We start from the raw sequence: 20,469 nt of genomic DNA, 5'->3' as shown, positions 1-20,469 counted from the left end.
GAAGAAATGATGTCTTCCGCATACCAAAATGAAGTTTGCAGGAGAAATAAATCTCACATTCCCAAAATGTTTAGCTCAAAAAATGAGGTAAAAAAAATAGCTCTCTTCACTTACGGGTCATCTGTGTCACTCTCCGTCTCGCTGTCAGCGCCACCTCTGTCTGTAGAAGGATTGTCATTAGTCGAGGGAGGACATGAAGGCGATCCCCTCTCTAGGTCCTGTGGACCGCTGCGGCCTTCGCTCACCAGAGCAACGCCACAACGAGGCTCTAAAAAAAACAAACAAACAAACAGTCATTTAGATAAAAAAAGCTTTAAGAAATAAAGTAACAGATGCATCATGTGTGTGTAAACGACTGACTACGCTGCATTCAGCTGCCTGTGGGAGGTGTGATTAACTCTGAATACATTTATATGTAAGAAGAGGAAGAACATTTAATGCCCCATCAAATACTGTATAAAGAAAAAAGTTATTTCTTTATACAAGCATTTGGTAATTAAATGTCAGAAGGACAGGATTCAGTTGACATATGTTTGCTATTTTTTAGTTTGTTTTTATTTGTTGCAGGTTTCCTAATTACACAAATTAGCATCAGTCTTTTAACTTATACAAGGTTTAACATTATTAACTCAAATGGAAAATTGCTTAAAATTAGGGCCAAAAACAATATCAAAATACAATATTTTCAAATCAGTTGATATTTATAATGATAAATAAATGTCAGACAAATGGAAATTGATTTCCATTATAAATGATAAACAGTTAAACAGACACTTATGAACTAAAACATTCATAGAAATCATGTTATGTCTCAAAATGTGTTTGCGTCAAGCATAAAACTGACAAGCTTTGCTTAGAATAACAAACAAAACAAAAACAAAACTAATTAAATAAAGATTGTTTTATCTCTTATGCTCATAAATCCTAAAACAGATGATCATGTGACATGACTCTGGATGAAACACCGTAGTGACTCAGCCGGTTAATCAGTAATTTTAAGCCAACAATCCATAAAAACAAATAAACGTCACTGAAAGTCCTAAAATAAGTTATCTGTAAATCTCTCAAATGTGCTTTCAGATTACTGTCTGTTCACACTAGTTAAACTTTATCTATGAATACAGTTTAGCACTCGCGTCCACAAACAGTGTCATCAACAATGTTACTGGAACTATATTTAGTGTGAACACCAACTGTGCTGATTCGCAGTTCAGTCTCAACTGTTTTGGCAAACACTGACTTGGTTGTTGGTTTGCCCAAACAACATTTGTACACAAAGTGTTCTGGCAGCCGTAAGAAATTACAAAGTATGTATATCTGAGTGTAGGAAATAGTTTTATATACAGTTTGTAGAAGATGAGCAAAGAGGACAGTATTTTGCGTTTGCCTGCAAGACAAAAAGTTAGAGTCATGTCCAGAGTTAAAGGTATGGGGTCATTTTCATTACCTTTGTTCTGACTGACAAGCTGCTGGCCATCAGCAGGCTGGGCAGCCGCTCCTGATTGGCTGGGTTCCAGGAAAGGGACGAGTGAATGCCAAGGGAACACTGGCACTGACCGAGGCTCCACGTTGGTCCAAACTGTGGGAAAATGAAGGCAGAGGGAGAGAGAAAGACAGAAAGAGAGTGAAAGAGAGAGAGAAAAAGTGAAATGTCATCATGTTGATCCATCTCAGTATCATGGACTGTGGTGAAATCATGTGTGAGTAACCAAAGCATGAACACTACACTGACAGACTACGCCTTGTTAAGATCTGATATTAACTTTTCCTCTTCAGTGATCTGATCGTATGTGGACAGAGTGAAGTATGACTGTTCACATCTGGCATTGAAGTGGAACTTTGCAAGTCTGGTCGTTTTTTCTGCCTTTTTCTCTATGGAGCTCCCTCTACAGTTTACTATGAGACCACTGTAAACATCCATCCATTCAATGTCTCACTTCTCCTCTCTTGATCGTGTGCATTTGTTTTCAATGGAGCTGACGAACACAATCCAGCATCCATTTTTCTGTGTTTTTCAATTCTTGCCATTTAAAACAGTCCGATGTTTACTCATGTGTGGCCCACTGCTTGGTCAGACAGTAATTTCCCCTGACCAACTGTTTTCCCTGCTTCTTTTTCTGCAATGATTAACGTCTAAATAATTCTGTGATCTCATAGCCGGTACCTGGCTAGGATGTGTGTGTGTTTGGGTGTAGTGCCGTGAAGCAATTTGCATTTCTCGTAATACCTGAGACTTTGTGAGACTTCCTGGTTCTGAGAACTCCGGGTCGTTTTCCGCTACCAGACAGTATGGGAAGTGGAGCCAGCCCCAATCTGCCTGCAACTACCCATTTAACTATCGCAATGACTCCAAAGCTGTTAAATTAGGGTAAAAAAAAATCCTGTACAGTTCTGCTTCAAAATACATCGTAGATACATCTCCTATGATCTGTGATCTGATCTGGCTTCTCCCAACCTTTACTCAAATGCACTTAGATGTTATGAATATTTTTACCATCAGAAAAAATAAATCATATGGCAACTATTTTGTTGGTGGCTATATACAAAGTAAATTATGAGCACTGATTAGTGTAAAAAAAACAACTCAGAAACTGGTATGGGTTTCTAATTCATACTGAGGACAGACTGCTCATGCAGCTCAGGAATGTGGACACGTGTCCTCAAAGCACCTCCGAATGCAGTTTTTTGTGATCCTATTTCATATCTGAGGACCAATTGAGAGCTATTAGACCTGCACAAGCTGCGTGTGATGAGATCACTCAGTATGGATAATTTATGTATTCTGTCACCTTTTCTGACCCCAGCTCTCCAACAAATACACACACACAGGGAAATTATCCCTCAGGATAATTGTACTTCAGGGGGTCATGTTGTGTGCAATGTGTTGAGGGAACCTGTCCAGAAACTGACTCTGACTCTGAACTGGGAACTTTGTCAAAACTATAGAAAGCATTCAGAGAGCACAAACCTCCAACAAGGCCACTTAGTTTCCCTCAGAGTAAAAACAATCCCCTATCCAGCAAGGTTTGATTAGAAGCAAGGAAACACTTTAAGCAAACAAAAAATATTGATTTAATCATTCAAAATTGTCGCTCCAAAACTCAGTAGCCAATCAGCAAGCAGCTTCCTAATGGTCAGAATCACCCAGAGAGCGCAATGAACAAGTTTGGAGCGAATTTCAGATCATTGCAAACAAAAAGTGTATTTTCAAACAAATAATATACAATAATTATCACTATTATTATTATTATTATTATTATTATTATTATTAATATTAGGATTTTATTTGCAAGTGTTGCTTGCTTCGTGAAAGGTGTTGTTTGAAAATATTGACACAAATCTAATTCCATGGATCTAATTCAAAATCGAATAATTTCCCCCAGAAAGTTTCATCCAAATCAGTTATTTCTTTTTGAGAGTTGCTGCTCAGAGACAACTGCGGCCAAAAACAGAACCTCCATGGCAGAGGTAAAAAAAAAAACCTAAAGCGAGACCACAGAGAGCATGTAATCTCAATCCTCGTACTGGTGAGTATATAGTTACATTATATGAGTCTAAATGATGTGTAAAATCAACAAACACGGTGACGTTGTCTCTCATGCAGCAGTGTCGATCAACCCGTCTCTCATGTTGGTCAAGATAGAAATGACTCAACCACAATCAAATGAAATGACATGAAACCTCACACACACACATCAGTGTTGTTGAGTGAATCCCAGTGACTTTAGTCATCGTTGGCTCAGGTTCACCTCAGAACAACTCTAAAAATAACTTGTACGTCAACATCTCATTCAGCATCAGCGACTCATTTCTTTAAGACCTTATGACAAAAAAAATATAGCTGCAACAGGAACGACCTACAGTAATATCAGTCGTCAGGATTGACAAAAAAAACCTAGCTGACTGAGTCTCATTGACACTAACATTTTGGGATGGAGGCTCTCTGTCCTAAGCTCCTCCCACCAGATTAACACAGACAGACAGACACACATGTTTTATACATAGTAGTTGAGCTGGTTTACAGAAGGAAAATCACAAGTTTAAATAATCAAATTAATGATGGCTGAGTTCCATTCAGCCTGAAAAGAGCCGCTGTTAAAGCTGTTACATTATTTGTATGCTGCGTCTTTCATCTGAAAACCGGCTCTGTCAAGCAGTACGACAACACCCGACTGAGGTGTATACACCAGCAGCACAGGGGTGGGTCAAGAACTGTTTATCCAGTCAAACTGTAGAATTCCCATTTGAAACTTTTTCTTGGGCGCTTTGTTGTATTTTCAATCACACTGTTTTCAACCTGTTTTCAGACGTCTCGCTTTACTAGCGCAATGTTGCTGTTTCCTTTGTCTGTCTTGACAAAAAAAAATACACAAATCACTTCCTGTGTGCACTGCAGGACATCACAAAATCATACACTCGCTATACTGAGAAACACAGAGGGAGTCGTATGGAGCTTAAAGACTTTAGCAACAATGTGTGAATTTATTTGACAATAGTTTAAATCTAACGGATTTGTTAATATGTAACACGTGGGCTTTTCTTGCTAAAACATCACAAAATGGCTGCATTTCAAACGGAATGTATGAGCGCAGCTGCTTAGTAGAACAGCCAATAGGAGGCACCGTCTCTTTGTCTAATCTGCACTGTGATTGATAAGCCTCATGGGTCGTATTTTCCCGATGCTGAAAACTTGAGTCTATAGGAGAAGCAGAAGTCTAGTTCCCACTCAGTTTACTTTATTTATATTATGATTGAAGCTTTTAATAACATTTCTGGTCAATAATGTATTCATTTAAAAAGTCCAGATATTACTGTTGTTTCATTTTACTACAGTGAAGTTCTTGATGGTTTTGTGGTGCTTCCCTTCTGTTTCTAGTTGTGGTATAATTATTATAATACTTAAGATTCGAGCTTCAACAGCAGTTTAAACAGTTTCATGACTGCACTATTTCATATACAGGACATATATAAGTGTTGTAGCCCAGTGGAAATAAACAGAACCCGCCAAGCTGCTGTCCAGTTTCTGTTTCCATGGATAATTTTATAATAAAGTATTAACATGGTCTATATATAGTCAATCGTTCGCCATCTACGGCTCATTTAAAATGGAGATGCACCACAGTCGTTGCTGGTTTGCTGGTTAGTTACACACGCTGAGTAGTTTACTCTTTTTTTAAATGATGATTCTGGTGTCACATGACTATTATCACTGCACTGTGACCTTTGCTCACTTTGTGCTGCTGTGTGCATGAGGAAATTCAGCTGAGGAAGTGAGGATTGTACACATCTTTTACACACCAGGCAGGCATTTGCGTTGTGGACGTGGTCACACGCGGACGGGAATAGTACTGATGACATGTATTATTAACAAACACTTTGTATACAGTCATGGTCTTATTTCTCAATTCAAATTTAGTTTTAGTATGAAGGAATTCAATGTATTGTTTTGTATTTACACATATAAAACAATTAACAGTGTGATTATTTATTCCATAATGAATTAAATTGTGTAAATGTATTGACATTTGAAAAATTAGGCGATTCTTAATTACCTCACACATAGTTTGAGATTTCTTACATGTGTATCCACACATTATTCAATAAAAAATGTATGTAAGACCAAAAAATAATACAACTAAAAGACTAAAGCAAAAGAAAAATGCAGCCAATGAAACTTTGGTGACTAAATGTGACAGTAGCGAAACAGGAAGTGTGTTTTAACCCTGTGGTGTATTATTATAACAGTGAAGAGACATGAGAGACAGAATGTGTCCCACTGAAAGTGCAAAGTCAACACTCTTCACTGTTCCCACCCACTGTTGTGCTCAAACACGACCTAATTACCGTCTGAGCTGCTTAACCACCCCACTCAGTCGCTGTCACACATGAAGGGAGTTAAATTAAGAGCAAATCATTCAAAATAAACCGGTAGCAGGTGAGAGTCTGGTGATGTAGTTTTATTTTATTTTTTCTGGAATAGACTTGTTTGATATATTTATCCAGAGATTGACAAAAACAGAGCAACAATCCTTCTGAAACACCCCAAAAGCCTCACTGTAGCATCAGGCGTCAAATTCTATTCAGGTACTTTGCTAAAAACTGACACCTGAAATGTGCCTGAAAGTTAAAGCTACATTTTTTTGTGGAAATCTGTGATAAATAGCTCTGTATTAACAGCTATCGCAGATCTACAACAGAGTTTCTCAAACTTAAACTTAAATGTAGCATAACATTTATTTAAACAGATACCAGACAACACAATAAAGGTGTTTTGTTACTGTTACCAGAGATGGATCATAAACAATTTGCTGAAAAATTGTTGCTCAAACAATCACAATATTGATTGAAGTAATAGTGACTACCATTTTGGCCATAACCGAGAAGCTTTTCAAATAAAACCATCAATATGTGAATTTTTTAGCCCTTACATGCAATACAACTGTTGTCCACCAGTGGATTGTGACACACACTTTGGAAAGCACCTATTAATAGCAGTGTTTCCCAACCTTTCTGTATGGGGAACCATTTTTTAAAGATTACAAATTATCACGACACAAAGCACAACAACAAATGTGACAAGAGCAAATTTGTGCTTGACATAGAGTAATTTACAGTCATATGTTTAACACCTACAGTAATGTTGTTTTGAATTGATATTCCAGGAGCTATTCAGTAAATTAATTACAACTTCACTTGATGCACGTGGTTCAAATAAAACATATACACATACATTTTAACATTTATGTGTGTAAATTCTATTGTGTGCCACCACGAACTGAGGGAAGTTAAAAATAGGTTGATGTACTAAAGTACATCAATGATGTACTCTACATCTTTGTTTTGGGATTTTTTTAATGGGATTCACCAACAGTGACAAATAAAAATCTGGCCCCAGCCTCATCCTTTGAGGTGTTAAATAATTAAGTGACTGGAGTGTGTTCAAAGTGACTTCCTGAAGAGGTGAGACATGAAATTCCCGTGAAGAACACACACACACACACACACACACACAGTGGTGGGTTGTGAAAAATGTCACACACAGGAAGACGTGCATGTGTCTCTACTGGTTTTACACAAAGTGCTGTAAGTGATGATTTGCAGTGATAAAGAAAAAACCTGATTGTGTGAACATCTGTTTTGACACTTCGACTTGGGGAAATTCTGTAGATATTCACTGATATATATAACACTGTGCATTAATAGCACTGGATGTTTCTCTAAATCAGTGCTTCTCAAACTGTTTATACCAAGTACAACTGAGAAATTATTGAGCTTTGAAGTAACACAAATTTAGCAAATTTATTCCCAAAAAGATAATTTGCTGTCTCATCATCATCCTCTTCCTCACATATACTTCATACACTGGTATAATGAAATTAGATTACGATGGAGCGAGAGATACAGTGACTGTAATTATTTAATTTATAATTTTTTTGTTCATAGTTTTATTTTCTATGCACAAATTCCTCAGCTCCACACCGATCACATACCCTGGTATATACAGTAGAATAGTATTTCAGATTTTCCTCCAAGTAACACCAGAGGAATCTTGCATCCCACTTGTGGTACGCTTACCATAGTTTGAGAAACATGGCTCTCAATAATTCCTCCTGTGTTTTGAGAAAGCAATATTAAAGTGCATTAGCTGCATTCAAATACGGGACATGTAAGCTCTTATCTTTCCAAAACGACAGCAGTAATGAATTTTCTGATGCTAACGCAGCTGCACTTGAGCTGGACTATATTTATCTCAGCCATGAGGCCTCCACACACAGACACACACACACTCACACACTGCCTTCGCCCTGTGTTTGTTTCCGGACCCCGCTGAGGCTCTGGGTGTTTTTTAAAATGTATATGGCAGAGGAAATGCTACGCAGGTGCAGGTGGTTGTTAGCAAGGGAGGCGAGGGAGAAATAAAAAGGCATGCGTCGGTAATAAGCTCAGGCCTCAGCACTTTACTGCACTAAATCCACTGCTGGAAACGGTGTATCCATGACAACACACACAGGCGATACGATTACTCCTTTTACTGCTGAGAGTGATGAAACATGTTCACATCATCCTGGACGTGCACTCGATGCCCTGTCTGAGGCTGTTGATTGTCTGGAAGTGTGCATGTGTGTGTGTGCGTGTGTGCACTCTGCACTCCAACTCGCTCCTCTTTACACGTCTGGACATGTCAGAACTCCCACTCATCTAAAGTTTCAATAACGCCTTCTTTTTTTTTGTTTCTATCTCTGTCGCTATATCACATATGATCTCTCTCTCTCTCTCTCACACACACACACGCTGGTTTCCATGACTTCAGAGGACATTTCATTTAGATTTATACGTACATTCATTTCCTGGAGACTTTCTCTCACCTTAACTATAACTGGCCTAATCCTAACCCTGACCTTAACCATAACCCGCATCCTCACCTCAGCCTAACTTTATAAGAAATGTTTTCACTTTAAAATGTTAGAACTTACATTACGGGGACTTTATTTCTGTCCCCATAATGTGACCGTGTAAACAGATTTAGGTCCCTACAACACAAGGAATACCAGGTACGCACACACGCACACACACACACACACACACACACACACACACACACTGTGTTGACTGCCATTCATTTGAACAGCCTACTCAAAGTATTATTCCGAATCTTAGCCATAACTAGTTCATTCCTACCCCTAACCTTAACCATAACCTCAATTATAATCTTATCCCTAAACTTAACTGGTTAGTCAAAAATGAGTTTCTGCCTCACTGGGACCAGGTTTTTGGTCTCCATGAGGATTACTGGCTGAAAAGGTAACAAGGTCACAAATACAAGTACACACACACACACACACACTCGTACACACATTTACAAAAATAACAGTGACACCCTGCTGCATGCACACACTCACACACTCAGGAACTACACACACACACACACACACACACTGAGTCACAGATTACTCACAGTGAGCAGCAGGCCTTTTTTTTTTGATTTTCACACTTTTCGTTACCATTTTTAGAAAGTTAAAAAATCACCAGCAAATTGATTATTACGTATTGATGATGATTAAAGGCCCAGATTAGAATTGAAAATGCAAAGTTCTTCTTCTCATGTTGTATAAATGTGTCCCTTACATTAAATTAAATGACAAACACGTGTATGATTATTATTTTGATACATTATATATACGTCTAATATGTACAATATCCTGTTGTACTATAGGAAACTGATGTTTGAATTACCATAATCCCTCTGCACTAACACAGCTTCACGGCCGTTCATTCCACTTTCAGTTTTCTGATTTAGAAAGAGGAAACCTTCCTTATTCATACATTCAAACAAGCATCATTTCTGAGTTATGCCATAAGTAATATCGCAAGGTTGGCATGGAAACAAGCACACAGTATACGATGAACCCAAACACCTCTAAGTCTCAGTGGCCGGGTTTCTTACACCAGACACTGTGCACACACAAAGCCGACAAATTGTTTTCACAACAGATTTTCTTTTGCCTGAAGAGATGCTTTAAAAACAGGTGCACGAAATTGCTGTTAAAGGCAGCATCACCACTTTTGTCCTCCATAAAGCAACCGTGTGCTTCGTCTGACATTTACAGCACAGCTTGTGATTATGGGAGTCAATGATAACCAGGAGGAATTTAAACATATACATGCAGGCTCTGAAGTCGACTGTAGCTTCACAGGGGCAAAAATTACCCCGTGAATGCTGATAAACTGCCAACAATGTGATCTGCTGCTTGTTTAGCTGTGGCAGTTTCTTTTTCAGTCAGGATAATTTGCATGAGTGCAATTGGTTTTTGACTTCTGTCCACAGAGGTTGTGTTTAAGAGAAACGTTGCAATTGTTTGCTGAGTGCTACTGGCAAAAAGAACATACCATTTCTCACACATTTGCTTTGTACTTAGGACTAGAAAGTTTTAGAACACCCTCCCATTAATCCTGCATAAATGCAGTGGGTTCACTTTTATTTTTTTAATGCCCCTTTATAGTTTTTATGTTACTATTCTGTAATGTATTACCTGTTTTACCTTGTCTTAATTGCTTATTATGTGAAGCATTCCTTGAATGTCTTGAAAGACACTTTCAAGAAAGATTCTTATTCTTCTTATTATTAAAGTGTAAATGAACCCCAATGCCTGATTTTGAAAACACGTGGGCTGAGACCTGAGTGACGAAGATGAGCAGTGAGGGGGCAGTAGTGAAATCTGACACTGAGTTGCAGCTGTCTAATGAGATGAAAAGCGACAGAACAACAGCTACGGTGTTTAAAAAAGGGGGAGGAGTCTGCGACAACGAGCCTCGCGCTGATTAGACAAGAGAGGGATGAAAGAGTGTAACAGTGATGCAAGCATGGACCATGGCAAAATCTGAATGCAGTAACTTTTCTTAAGCTTGAAACAAACAACAGCAAAACGAACATGAGTCTGTATTTATCTTTAGGTAGGGACTGCAGATGTAACCTAGCCCAAGGCTAACTCTGGTGTAATGCATCAAATGGTGATATTTATGTTTTTAATTTCACATGGTCCCTTTCAAATAAAATCAAATCAAAAAATCAAGCAGCAAAATTGTGATGACTCTCCTGTAACCTGAGTGAGATAGTGACAGTGAGATGTGCTCTGCCTATAACAGACTTTGTGTCTGACAGGAACAAAGGTCAATGCCACAGTGACACAATGATCTCCCACTCCCTCTCCCCGTGCTTCCTCACCAGTTCCTGGGCGACCCATGATGATTTGCTTGCGTGGAGCAGGGTGAGCCGACTCAGCTGGCAGTATGAGCGGCAGCAGGGCGGTGGGTGTGGGGTGACAGGCGACCGGCTGTGGCAGCGCTCCCCCAGAGGTGTCCTGGGGTCCCTCAGGTTTCCTCTCCCTCTCTCTGCCTCCAGAACCAGAGGAGGAAAGGACTAAGCCAGATGAGGTGGCCATGGAACCTAGGGTGGAGGGGCTGGACAGGGAAGGGTGGCCCACTGTGGCTGGAGTCAGGGACTGCGAGGAGATGTTACACATTACACAAGCTATTATCAAACAGCAAATTAGCATATTAATGTCAGCAAAAGAAATGTATTTCTTACAAATAAATATCCTTACATTCTGACAACATCAAAAAGTACAGTGTGAAATATTAAGCTTTACAACATGTCAACAAAACAAAGTAATGGTGAGTTTCGTACCGAGCTGGAGGTGACCAGGACGAGTGTGGTTGCCCCGTTAATGGGGACGGGAGCCTGCAGGCCTGGTGGAGCTGCGTGCTGAGGCTGGCTGTGTTCCCTCGACCTGCTTCTCTCTCTCCTCCCTAATGGGCCATCAGAGAACTTGGCCAAGGGAACATCTGGGTTGCGGACAATGACTGGGGAATCACGGAGGGGAACAATGCGGCGTGGTGAGGGTTCCTGAGGCAGTGGGGAGGGAGGAGTGGGAGAGACCAACATGGGTGGAGGTGTAGAGGCAGCAGAGGATGGTGGCCTGCTGGTGGCACTACGGGATCGTGGGAAGGACAGTGAGGAGGGAGTAGTTGGCTGACTCTGGGGGGACAGGACTCTGAAGGCAGCAGGGCTGTGGCCCAGGGGCGGTTCTCCCACCACACCTCCAGCTACACCCACTAGCTGTTGTTGCTCAGGTTTGGTTTGGTAGTCCTGGACTGTAGGCAGTGGAGGTGGTGGGTGTGTGTCGAGCTTTCTCTTGCTGGGGCTCATGGGGACTGTAAAAGTGAGGTTGGTCTGAAAAGTGGGGACAATCCCTGAAAGGTGGCGCTCTCGCTCAGCACCTGGTGTACCCATCTTTGTGCCGCTAAGCTGGCGATGGCGACGTGGAGTAAGTGAGGGAGGATTTATGGGGCTGAAATTGGCAGGGCGGAAGGTAAAGTGCGGAGAAGGTGAGGGCGATGGTGTAGGGGAAAAGGGTGACTGGTTTGAGATGGGGGAGTATGAAGGTGTGACTGAGCGGGAGCCTCCCAGGGAAACCAGCATGGTGGCTGCCTCACACTCGTCAAAGTCAAAACGAGAGAGGTCATGGGGGAGCAAAGATGGAAGAACTAGGCGGGGGCGTGAGTCTCCTCCCCGACTGCTGGCCTCGCTGCTTTCCCGTGAAGTCTCATCCCAGTCAAAATCTGAACTCGCTCTTCCGCCACTCAGTCGGAGGTCAGACGGCGTTAGAGTCCCTGTGCTGCTGGCTCCACCTCGATCCCGACTTCCTCCACTGGCTTCCATCTCCTTGGTCCTCATTGACAGGTGTCTGGAACAGTATCCTCGGCGCTGAGACTCTTTAGAACAGCCCTCCCGTGAGCAAAGTCTCCTCCACTGCTTACCATTGAACTTCTTGCGAATACCTGTTGGCGTGCAAACCACATCTCCCTTCTTGTACTTTTGCTGGGCTGCTGTCAGTGGGGTGCGGGAACGTGAGGAGGAAGAGGAGGTCGAACCTGATCCGGATCCCCCACCACCTGCTCCTCCATTGTTAGAACCTCCTCCTGATGCCTTCTCAGCTCTGGAGGAGGATGTATTGGAGGAGGACATGGGAGGGAGAGGCGGGAGCTGGGGGGTCGTGATGACAACACCAGCTGCTGCAGCTGCTGCAGTTGCTGGGTCAAGCCCTAACAGCACAGGGGAAGGAGGGGGATGGGGGTTCAAGGCCAGCTGGGTAGAGGGAATCCCGATACCCCGCACTACAGACAGGTGGGGATTGAGGTAGCCAGGCGGGGGCTTAGAAACAATGTGGCGGTGTTGAGGAACTGCGACTGGTTTGGCCCCAGGTATGAGTGCCCCCATTGGGACCATGTTGAAGTGTGACACCTCCATGTCTTCTTCAGGAGTAAGTGGCATGTAAGGGTGATGCTGCTGCTGCTGTTGGTGATGCTGTTGTTTTATACTGTTCTCCCTTTCTCGCTCTCGTTCCCTCTCTCTTTCCTGTTTTCTGTGGAGGTCTCGCTCCCTCTCCAAATCTTTCTCAATTTCCCACTCCCGGCCAGGTACCAGGCTGAGGACTGATACAGGAGTTACAGGGGAGGTAATACTGTGAGCTGATGTGGATGAAACGGGGACCATGCCTGGGTAAGGCATCCCTCTCCCCAACACTGGCCCCACTCCTGGGGTCATCCCTCGGCTCAAACGACACACTTCCTGCTCCACATCCACCTCCTCCCTGTCCTCCCGCTCCCTTTCTTTTTCTCTGACTCTCTCCTCCACCTCTCGTCCTCCTCCAGATGGCAGACCCAGGTCCCATGGTGGCACCAGAAGGCGGAGTGTTTGTCGGGAGACCCACACTGCCTGGGTACCGCCGACTGTCCCTCTGCCATCTTCTTCCTCGTCCACAGAGAGTGGTCTTTCCTCAGACAGCAGGACACGGTAACGGTTGGCCACTGCAGGGTGTGTGTCTACCTGGGTCACAACACCTTCTCGGTACAACTGCCACTGACCTTCACAGCCTTCCTCATTGCCAAAAGGTACGCAGGCATGGGTGCCAATAGGTATAGGATGCACACCAGGTGGCGGGGCATCAAGGATAATGTCCACCACTCCTGGTGGGCTATTGTGTCGATATGGATAGCGACACAGCATCTTCTCTCCGTTCAGTTGCACCTCCAGGCTTCCAAATTCACCGCTAACCTTACGGACAACCCCAGCTCGGAATACCAAGCCTGAAATCCCCCCTTCATTCCTCCTTTCACCTCCTTCTTCATCACCTCTTCTCCTGAGTTGGCGGGCAAGGACGCGTTGATTTTTCAGCCCTTTAGCCAAGGCGTCTGACAGAGCATCAGGGAGACTGGATGGTGCATGCGCAGACATCTGTGTGATGGCATGTGTGTCACCGGCCACCTCCAGGTCTGCTGAGTGCTCGCTGGCAGTGTCTGTTGAGGAACAGCGGGGCAGAGGAGGGGACACTCTCTCTTCTCTCACTCCCTCACCTCCTGCAGATCTCTCTCTCTCCACTCCCAGTGACAGAGTGGGGGGTCCTGGGGAGCTGTTATGAGTCTCCTCTCTGCCAGTTGTTCTGCTGTGGAAGTCATCCATCAGGGTTCTACTCTGACCACCGCCATCATGTTGCGAGTTGCCAATGTAACCAACTAAGCTGTTTGACCCGTGGTTGAAAACCCCAGCGCTCAAAGTAAGAGGAGGGGGTGTGCTGCAGGCAGAGTTGCTATGGTTTCCAGCAGAAGTAGACAAGCAGTGTTCAGAGGTGTACTTCTTCTTGGGAACACGGGCCTTGAAGGTGGCCGTTTTGCGGCTGGAGGCGGGGTTTGGGCTGTTGTTGGCACTTGGTGTACTACTGTTACTGCAGCTGCTACCACTGCTGTCACTGTGGCTGCCAACACTCACAGCGGACCTCCCTGATCGATCATCTAAGGGTGTCAACAATTTCTCAGAATCCATCACAAGCGAGGCTGTTGTCTCTAACAGCCGCTCTCTGTGGAGACCCTCCCTCTCTGCAGCATCCCGTCCTCTGATTGGGTCGACCTGGTAGGACTCTGAGTGTGAATTAGGAGAAAAAGAGGATGGAGTTGTATTTTGTGGGGATCTGCTTCTGTCTCTGCTCTCATCAGAGTCTCTCTTCTCACCTCCTTCTGGGGCATCACCTGCTCCACGACGCTTCCCTCCTTTGGCCCGGGTCGAGGGAGGAGAGCATCTTCCCTGCTTTTTAATCGGCTTCATCTTTTCATCTAGCCTGCGTTTGCCCAAACAAGTCGTTTTATTTATTTATTTCAAAGATTCTCCTTGGCGATCCTCTCTTTGCTCTGCTCAGTTTTTTCTTCCTCCCCCTCCTTTTCCTCTCTTTTGATTATCCTCTGCCAAGGCCCCTCTCTCTCATCCTGTCTTGTCTTTGTCGCGAGCGACTTCGGCACTTGTCCACTTTATTCCAGAGACTCTGAAAGAAAGGGGGAACAGGGTGTGTGGGTTACTCGCAAGGAAATCACACACAAACATGCTACAAGTCTCCTCAGGTGGCTACAAACTGCAGGACTTTGAGAGGGAAAAGTGATTAACATTCACAAAGAAATCTGAAATAGAAGCAAAGCACAGAGGGATCTTGCGCTAAGAAACAGACCACCGTTAATTTCAAGAGACGTATTTCAAGAGACGACCCCGCTAAATGATGCACCATCATACCGGAGTAGTAAATATGACTCATTAACAAATTCATTACACTATAATTCATTACATAACAGGCTCTACTCACATTTCACAAGGCCTGCATCCATACCAGGTACATAATGAAAACAGAGGTCTTTATTGTAGGGTAAACACAACGCAGCCTATCAACACTGTATGGAAATAGTGAGGAGCACTTTGCAATTTGCCCAGGCAAGCCTTTCTGCATGCACTTCACTCTCCCTCCCTCCCTCTCTCTCTTACTCACACACACACACACACAAATACGCTACTCCTAGGCTGGGGCAGTAGAGGCGGGGGAATTCCTTCTTCACTCACATAGTGTAACCCTCCCTTTCTCGCTCTCTCTTGCTCTCTCTGTCGCGACCTTTATCTATGTATTTCAAAGCAGAGTCAATCCGCCCCTACAAACTCCATTTCCTGTGGAAGACCATTACCTAACTTCCCGTTACTTTATTCCTCCCTCTCCTTCTCTCTCTCTCATTGCTAGTATTACACGTTCACGCTTCTCCTCTGCCTGGCAGCGTCCTCTCCGCTCTTCTCTTTCATATTGATTTCTACCTCTCGTCTCTCCTTTTCTCGTATCTCCTTCCTCGATTCTCCTTTTCTGCTGCAGTCATCCTGAAAAGCAGAGTTGTTTCTGGACAATTGTTATTCCACACCAGAGTCATTCAGTTTCCCTCTGGGTCATTCAGAATATTTCCTATTCCATACTCATTCACGGTTCTGCCTTTGAGTTTAGAAACTCAAACAGACTGAGTTTTTTCGGACTTGATGAGCGGCGGACTGTTGTAATTTAACTAGTTTGTTTACTGTGTGGCTCATACACATTGGGACTTGCCTCGGGTCTTGGCTGCTGTGTGCTCAGCCTCATTTCTTCCAATACATGAGTCTCCACAGGGCTACAAGCACCAGAGAGATGTTAACAACAAGTGTAGAGGAGGGAGAATCGACACATCCCCTACATGCTCTGACATTCCTGTTGAAAATCTTACTGCAACTGGAGCATTCCCTGTCAAACTCTTCAGGATGGATGTCTATCAACGGCATGTCTACTTACTTGTCAGTGGCTGTCTGCTGATGCACATGTCTGGCTGTCCATCCCCATTTCTACATTCATCCTCACACCAGTCTCTTTCTCTTTTGTCTGTCTCTTTTCTCTTTTACTTCCTGTTTGGTCCGTGAAGAAAGCTTCCATTCATTCAGCTCTTTTTAAATATCTGCCACATCATATCAGCACGAAAGAAATCCATTTCAGAGATGAGTGTTGTGTGTCTCAATGCCATACAGACACATGCAGCAACAACATCTACATGAAGATAGTCGATCAGTGTCATCACAGTGTCCTGTAAATCCCTTTTTAGCCCAGACAGCCATAGAAGCAGCCACCATAAAATAATTTGGCAGTCGGCCTTACTTGGTCACAAAAGAGGTATGTTACGTGTGTTTACTCAGTAGTGCACTGTGTACAACAGCTGGTGTCAGAGTCATGAGCCCAATGATAACAGCTTAAAGACAAACTCACACTCACCACTGTGAAATATGGATCAGGAAAGCCTGTATGGGAGCTATAGTGGCCCACGTTTCATGTTCACTGATCAAAGCACAGCTCTCAGCAGGTACATAAGTAATGAGTTCAGTCATATTTCAACTACAGAAGTGTTTTGACCTCCTTGAGTTTACAATGACATGCATACACAGTAAATCGTGGCTGTGGTGTAGCACCAGGCTGATATAAAACATGGGTGACAAAAAAGTGAATCCCTGCCTTAGTAGTTGCATACTTTACTATACGTGATAAATTTACTAGGTTTAAGTCCCATTTGAATCATTTTATCAACCACAACAACAACTTGAGCAGCAACTCATTATATTAAGTTTGAAGTGAATTACTTGATGGTTTTTAGTCAAGTCTTTGTTAAATGTCATTATGATGGTAAAAATGAGAGTGTAGTGGTCTAAAAAAAGACACCATCCTTGTTTGTATTGATTCCCCCGTAAGTCTTGATTTCACAATCTTTTTCTCTTTGCCAACAGCATCTAGACACAGCCACCTAGTTTTTCACATCCAAGACTATTGAGTGAAAATTATTTACTAGTTAATTTCATAATCAATTCATCTGGCGATTATTTTCTCAATTAATTGAGTATTTGTTTGGTCCATAAAATGTCAGAATATGTTGAAAAATGTTGATGATGTTCTCAGGTGCCCACAAACCAAAATTTGTAACGATCTCTTTGTCAAATGGAGCAGAGAAACTAGAAAATATTTACACGTAAGAAGCTGAAAAATCAGACAGCCTGATTTAATTATTAAAAAAACAACGAACAATTGATTATCAAAATAGTTGACGATTAACAATCGAAAAATAGTTGCAGCCCCACCAGGTATTGTTTATTACTATCTCATCGTAATAACACAACAATGGCTCTGAGATAATGTACCTGTGTCCTTATTGCTGTCTTACTACTGCAAAATAATTTTTTATCACAGTGACCTTGGACCTTTAAGCACTAAACATATTGTAGAGCAGTGCAAGAAAAAAATATTTCTACAATAACAGGTGGGAGGCAATGACACTTAACAGTGCATTGAGTATCACCACTGATAGATTCTGCCTGCCATTCACACTATCTTGGTGTTTAAGAGCACCAAAAACAATGCGACTAATGACACAGTTACCCACATTAACTACCTATCCAGTAACACAGTTCCACCTCTTGTTGTTGTTACTGGTCTGAAACTAAGCTGACAACTGCAAAGGAAAGAATCATAACTGTACTAGAATTGTCATGTGATATTTGTTTTTAGATGTGTTATGGATTATAAATCATTGTAAAAAAGGTTGTGGTTTTCTAGGTTCCTCTTGAAACCAAATAGGAAGTAAAATTATATTGTAGAACCACCAGGGGGTGACTCCCATGGTTGCACAAAGAAGTCAACACTTGATTTATAACATAATTAAACATTTTCTTGAGGAGTTAATGGTCTCAATTACTTGTTCTTCAATAGCACATGCAGTCAATTATGTAAATTATGTTCCCATTTAGAGGACAAATGAAAATGAATTACAGCACATCTGAGCAGTGTGACTGACAGCAGATACTGTCCAATAGAAGCCTGAGTGCAGGTGATGCCTCTGCATCCCTCCGTTGTCTACCACTTTATCCTCCACATGAGGGTCGTGGGGCTTCTGGTGAAAGGAGGGGTACACACTGGACAGGACGCCAGTCCATCATAGGGCTAACATAAAAGTATTCACTCAATTAAGAGTGACCTTGTGGGAGGAAACTGGAGAAACCGGAGAGCACAACATGCAAACTACACACAGAAAGGCCCGGACCAGGACATGAAACAGCAACCTCCTTGCTGTGAGCCAACGTGTGTGACCACAAGGCCCCAGTATGCCTCTCCTTGCAGGACAAATCACAAAACCTAAAGGCTTCAAAAGTGTTCAGATCCCTGTGGGTGACATTGCTGCTGGTTTCCACTTGATATGAATGCAGATTAGGCCTGAAACGCTCATCTGGAAGCAGATCGTTTTTATCCTAATGTGCTATTTTTAAATGAAAATATAGTAGTGTAGTAGTGTAACATAGAGATGGCCCCTAGATCCCCTTTGTTGTGCCCCCCAAACATGTTACAGCCTTGTCATTAGCAGATCAGCACAGAGCGTTATTATCATACACACCAGAGTATAATTACACCACACATGAAGTGACATAATCATAATCCAGAGTTGATAACAGCTGTTAACTTTATCTAGACAAGGTCCAAAGCACGAAATGCAAACTACGGGAGGTAATGTCGTCACCTGTGCTAGTACCGTGTGAGTGTCAAGCCCTCGTAGTACCGCGATTACTACCACTTTACTACACAACACAGCAGCAGCAGGAGCAGCAGGCCGTGGCGTGCACTGACCAGGCCTCAAATACACACACCAGGCCTCTGAGTCTGTGTTTACGTGTGTGTCACCGGGAAATAACCGGTTTAACGGCCACACTGATCCGTAATACCACGGTAATACCACACATATACCCTTCCTGTGGCGCATGACAGGGTGAAATAACCCCCCCAATAAGATAAACGCGTTAACTTTGTCAATCCACACTCACTCTCTCACACACACACACACACACAACAGTGGCTTGTTTGGGCCCATCAGAAAGTGACAGTCAACTTTGAGCTGAGCCTCGTCGCTGTTTTGTGTCGTTATACATTAAAATAAAAGTGCCATGAGGAGGTTTTAAGAGAAGGCCTTAAATTCACACAGCCACGTTGATTGAAAAAAAGAAGTGAAAGAAGGAGAAGAAGAGGAGGAGGAGTGAGGGGAGAGTTTTTTTTCCACAATAACAGTTGTCATAGGAAGTCCAGCAGTAGTTATGGCGTTCAATTTATTTCTAGTGGAAAAGTTTCACGCTCACTATGTCTCGCCGCACCGCTCCCTTGTTTTTTTCTCTTTTCTTTTTTTTTTACGCAGATGACACCCAACCCGCTCCCCGCTCCCTCCGCGGAGGAGAAAATAACGCTCCCGGGGGCTAACAACAACTGCTAACACCGTAAACTACGTTAGCTTTGACGGCACAAAACAAGCACAACAAGCCGAGAGACACGGACTGCAGTGCTGCGGGAGGGAGGAAGATTTGCGGGCAGCTTTATGGTACTCACCGGAGCTTTGGTTCAGTAGCAGCAGCAGCAGCAGCAGTACCGGGTGTGTTCGCTCCTCCGCCGAGTCCGCCGGGTCAAATAGGGCCTGCTGCTGCTTCAACACTTCCAGCGTACGCCGTTCATGTTTCTCCAACTTAAAAACGGAGGAGAGGGGAAAAAACTACTGCCCTATATATTCTACTCTACAGTCGCAAAATGGTGAATGAAGCCCCCGAAAGCCTTGACAACCAGGCCGCGCGGCCAATCGTGGAGCACGAACGCGTACAGTAGCCTATGAGGAGGCGAGCACGGAGAGAGGGGGCGGAGCCGCGCGTCAAAGTCAGATTGACGGACAGCATGCGGCAGCCAATCAGAGTGTGGGAAAACAGAAAACAGCTGTTGAGGAGAGAGAGGCTGCGGCGGCCAATGAAGCTTCACTGTGTGAGAATGACTGCGACTTAAAGACAAGCTCAAAGTGTAGGATACCAGTAAAACCTCCCTCTTCTTCTTGTTCTTCTTGTTCTCATCCCTTCTTCATTTGTCTGCAAATATTTGTGTGAGAGTCTGGGAACAGTATGGATAAACACAATTCATGTAACGATTATCCTGACCACAATAATTGTGATTCTCAATAGTATTGCAATACAATAAATATAATAAAAATAAATCTATAAATCATATACATATATTGTTCATTTATACA

The 20,469-nt window shown here is 43.1% G+C and overlaps 1 protein-coding gene across 2 annotated transcripts in view; it reads right to left on the bottom strand.

Moving 5' to 3' along the window:
- Nucleotides 1-20,010, bottom strand: part of cica (capicua transcriptional repressor a) — a 39,093-nt gene extending 19,083 nt beyond the window's left edge. The window contains exons 1-5 of one of the 2 annotated variants that reach the window (XM_058618568.1): nucleotides 19,788-20,010; nucleotides 11,186-14,873; nucleotides 10,724-11,000; nucleotides 1,448-1,579; nucleotides 115-268 (exon numbers count right to left, since the gene is read on the bottom strand). In XM_058618568.1, coding sequence (XP_058474551.1) covers nucleotides 115-268; nucleotides 1,448-1,579; nucleotides 10,724-11,000; nucleotides 11,186-14,659 — 4,037 coding nt within the window. In that variant the 5' untranslated portion in view covers nucleotides 14,660-14,873; nucleotides 19,788-20,010. The remainder of the gene's footprint in view (nucleotides 1-114; nucleotides 269-1,447; nucleotides 1,580-10,723; nucleotides 11,001-11,185; nucleotides 14,874-19,787) is intronic. The other variant, XM_058618567.1, reaches the window with a different exon arrangement.
- Between the last annotated feature and the right edge of the window lie 459 nt (nucleotides 20,011-20,469).

This window comes from Solea solea, chromosome 20 (genome assembly GCF_958295425.1).
Source record: "Solea solea chromosome 20, fSolSol10.1, whole genome shotgun sequence".
NCBI lineage: Eukaryota > Metazoa > Chordata > Actinopteri > Pleuronectiformes > Soleidae > Solea > Solea solea.
Note: the sequence above shows the minus strand (reverse complement) of the source record. Positions and strands in the feature narration are given on the sequence as shown.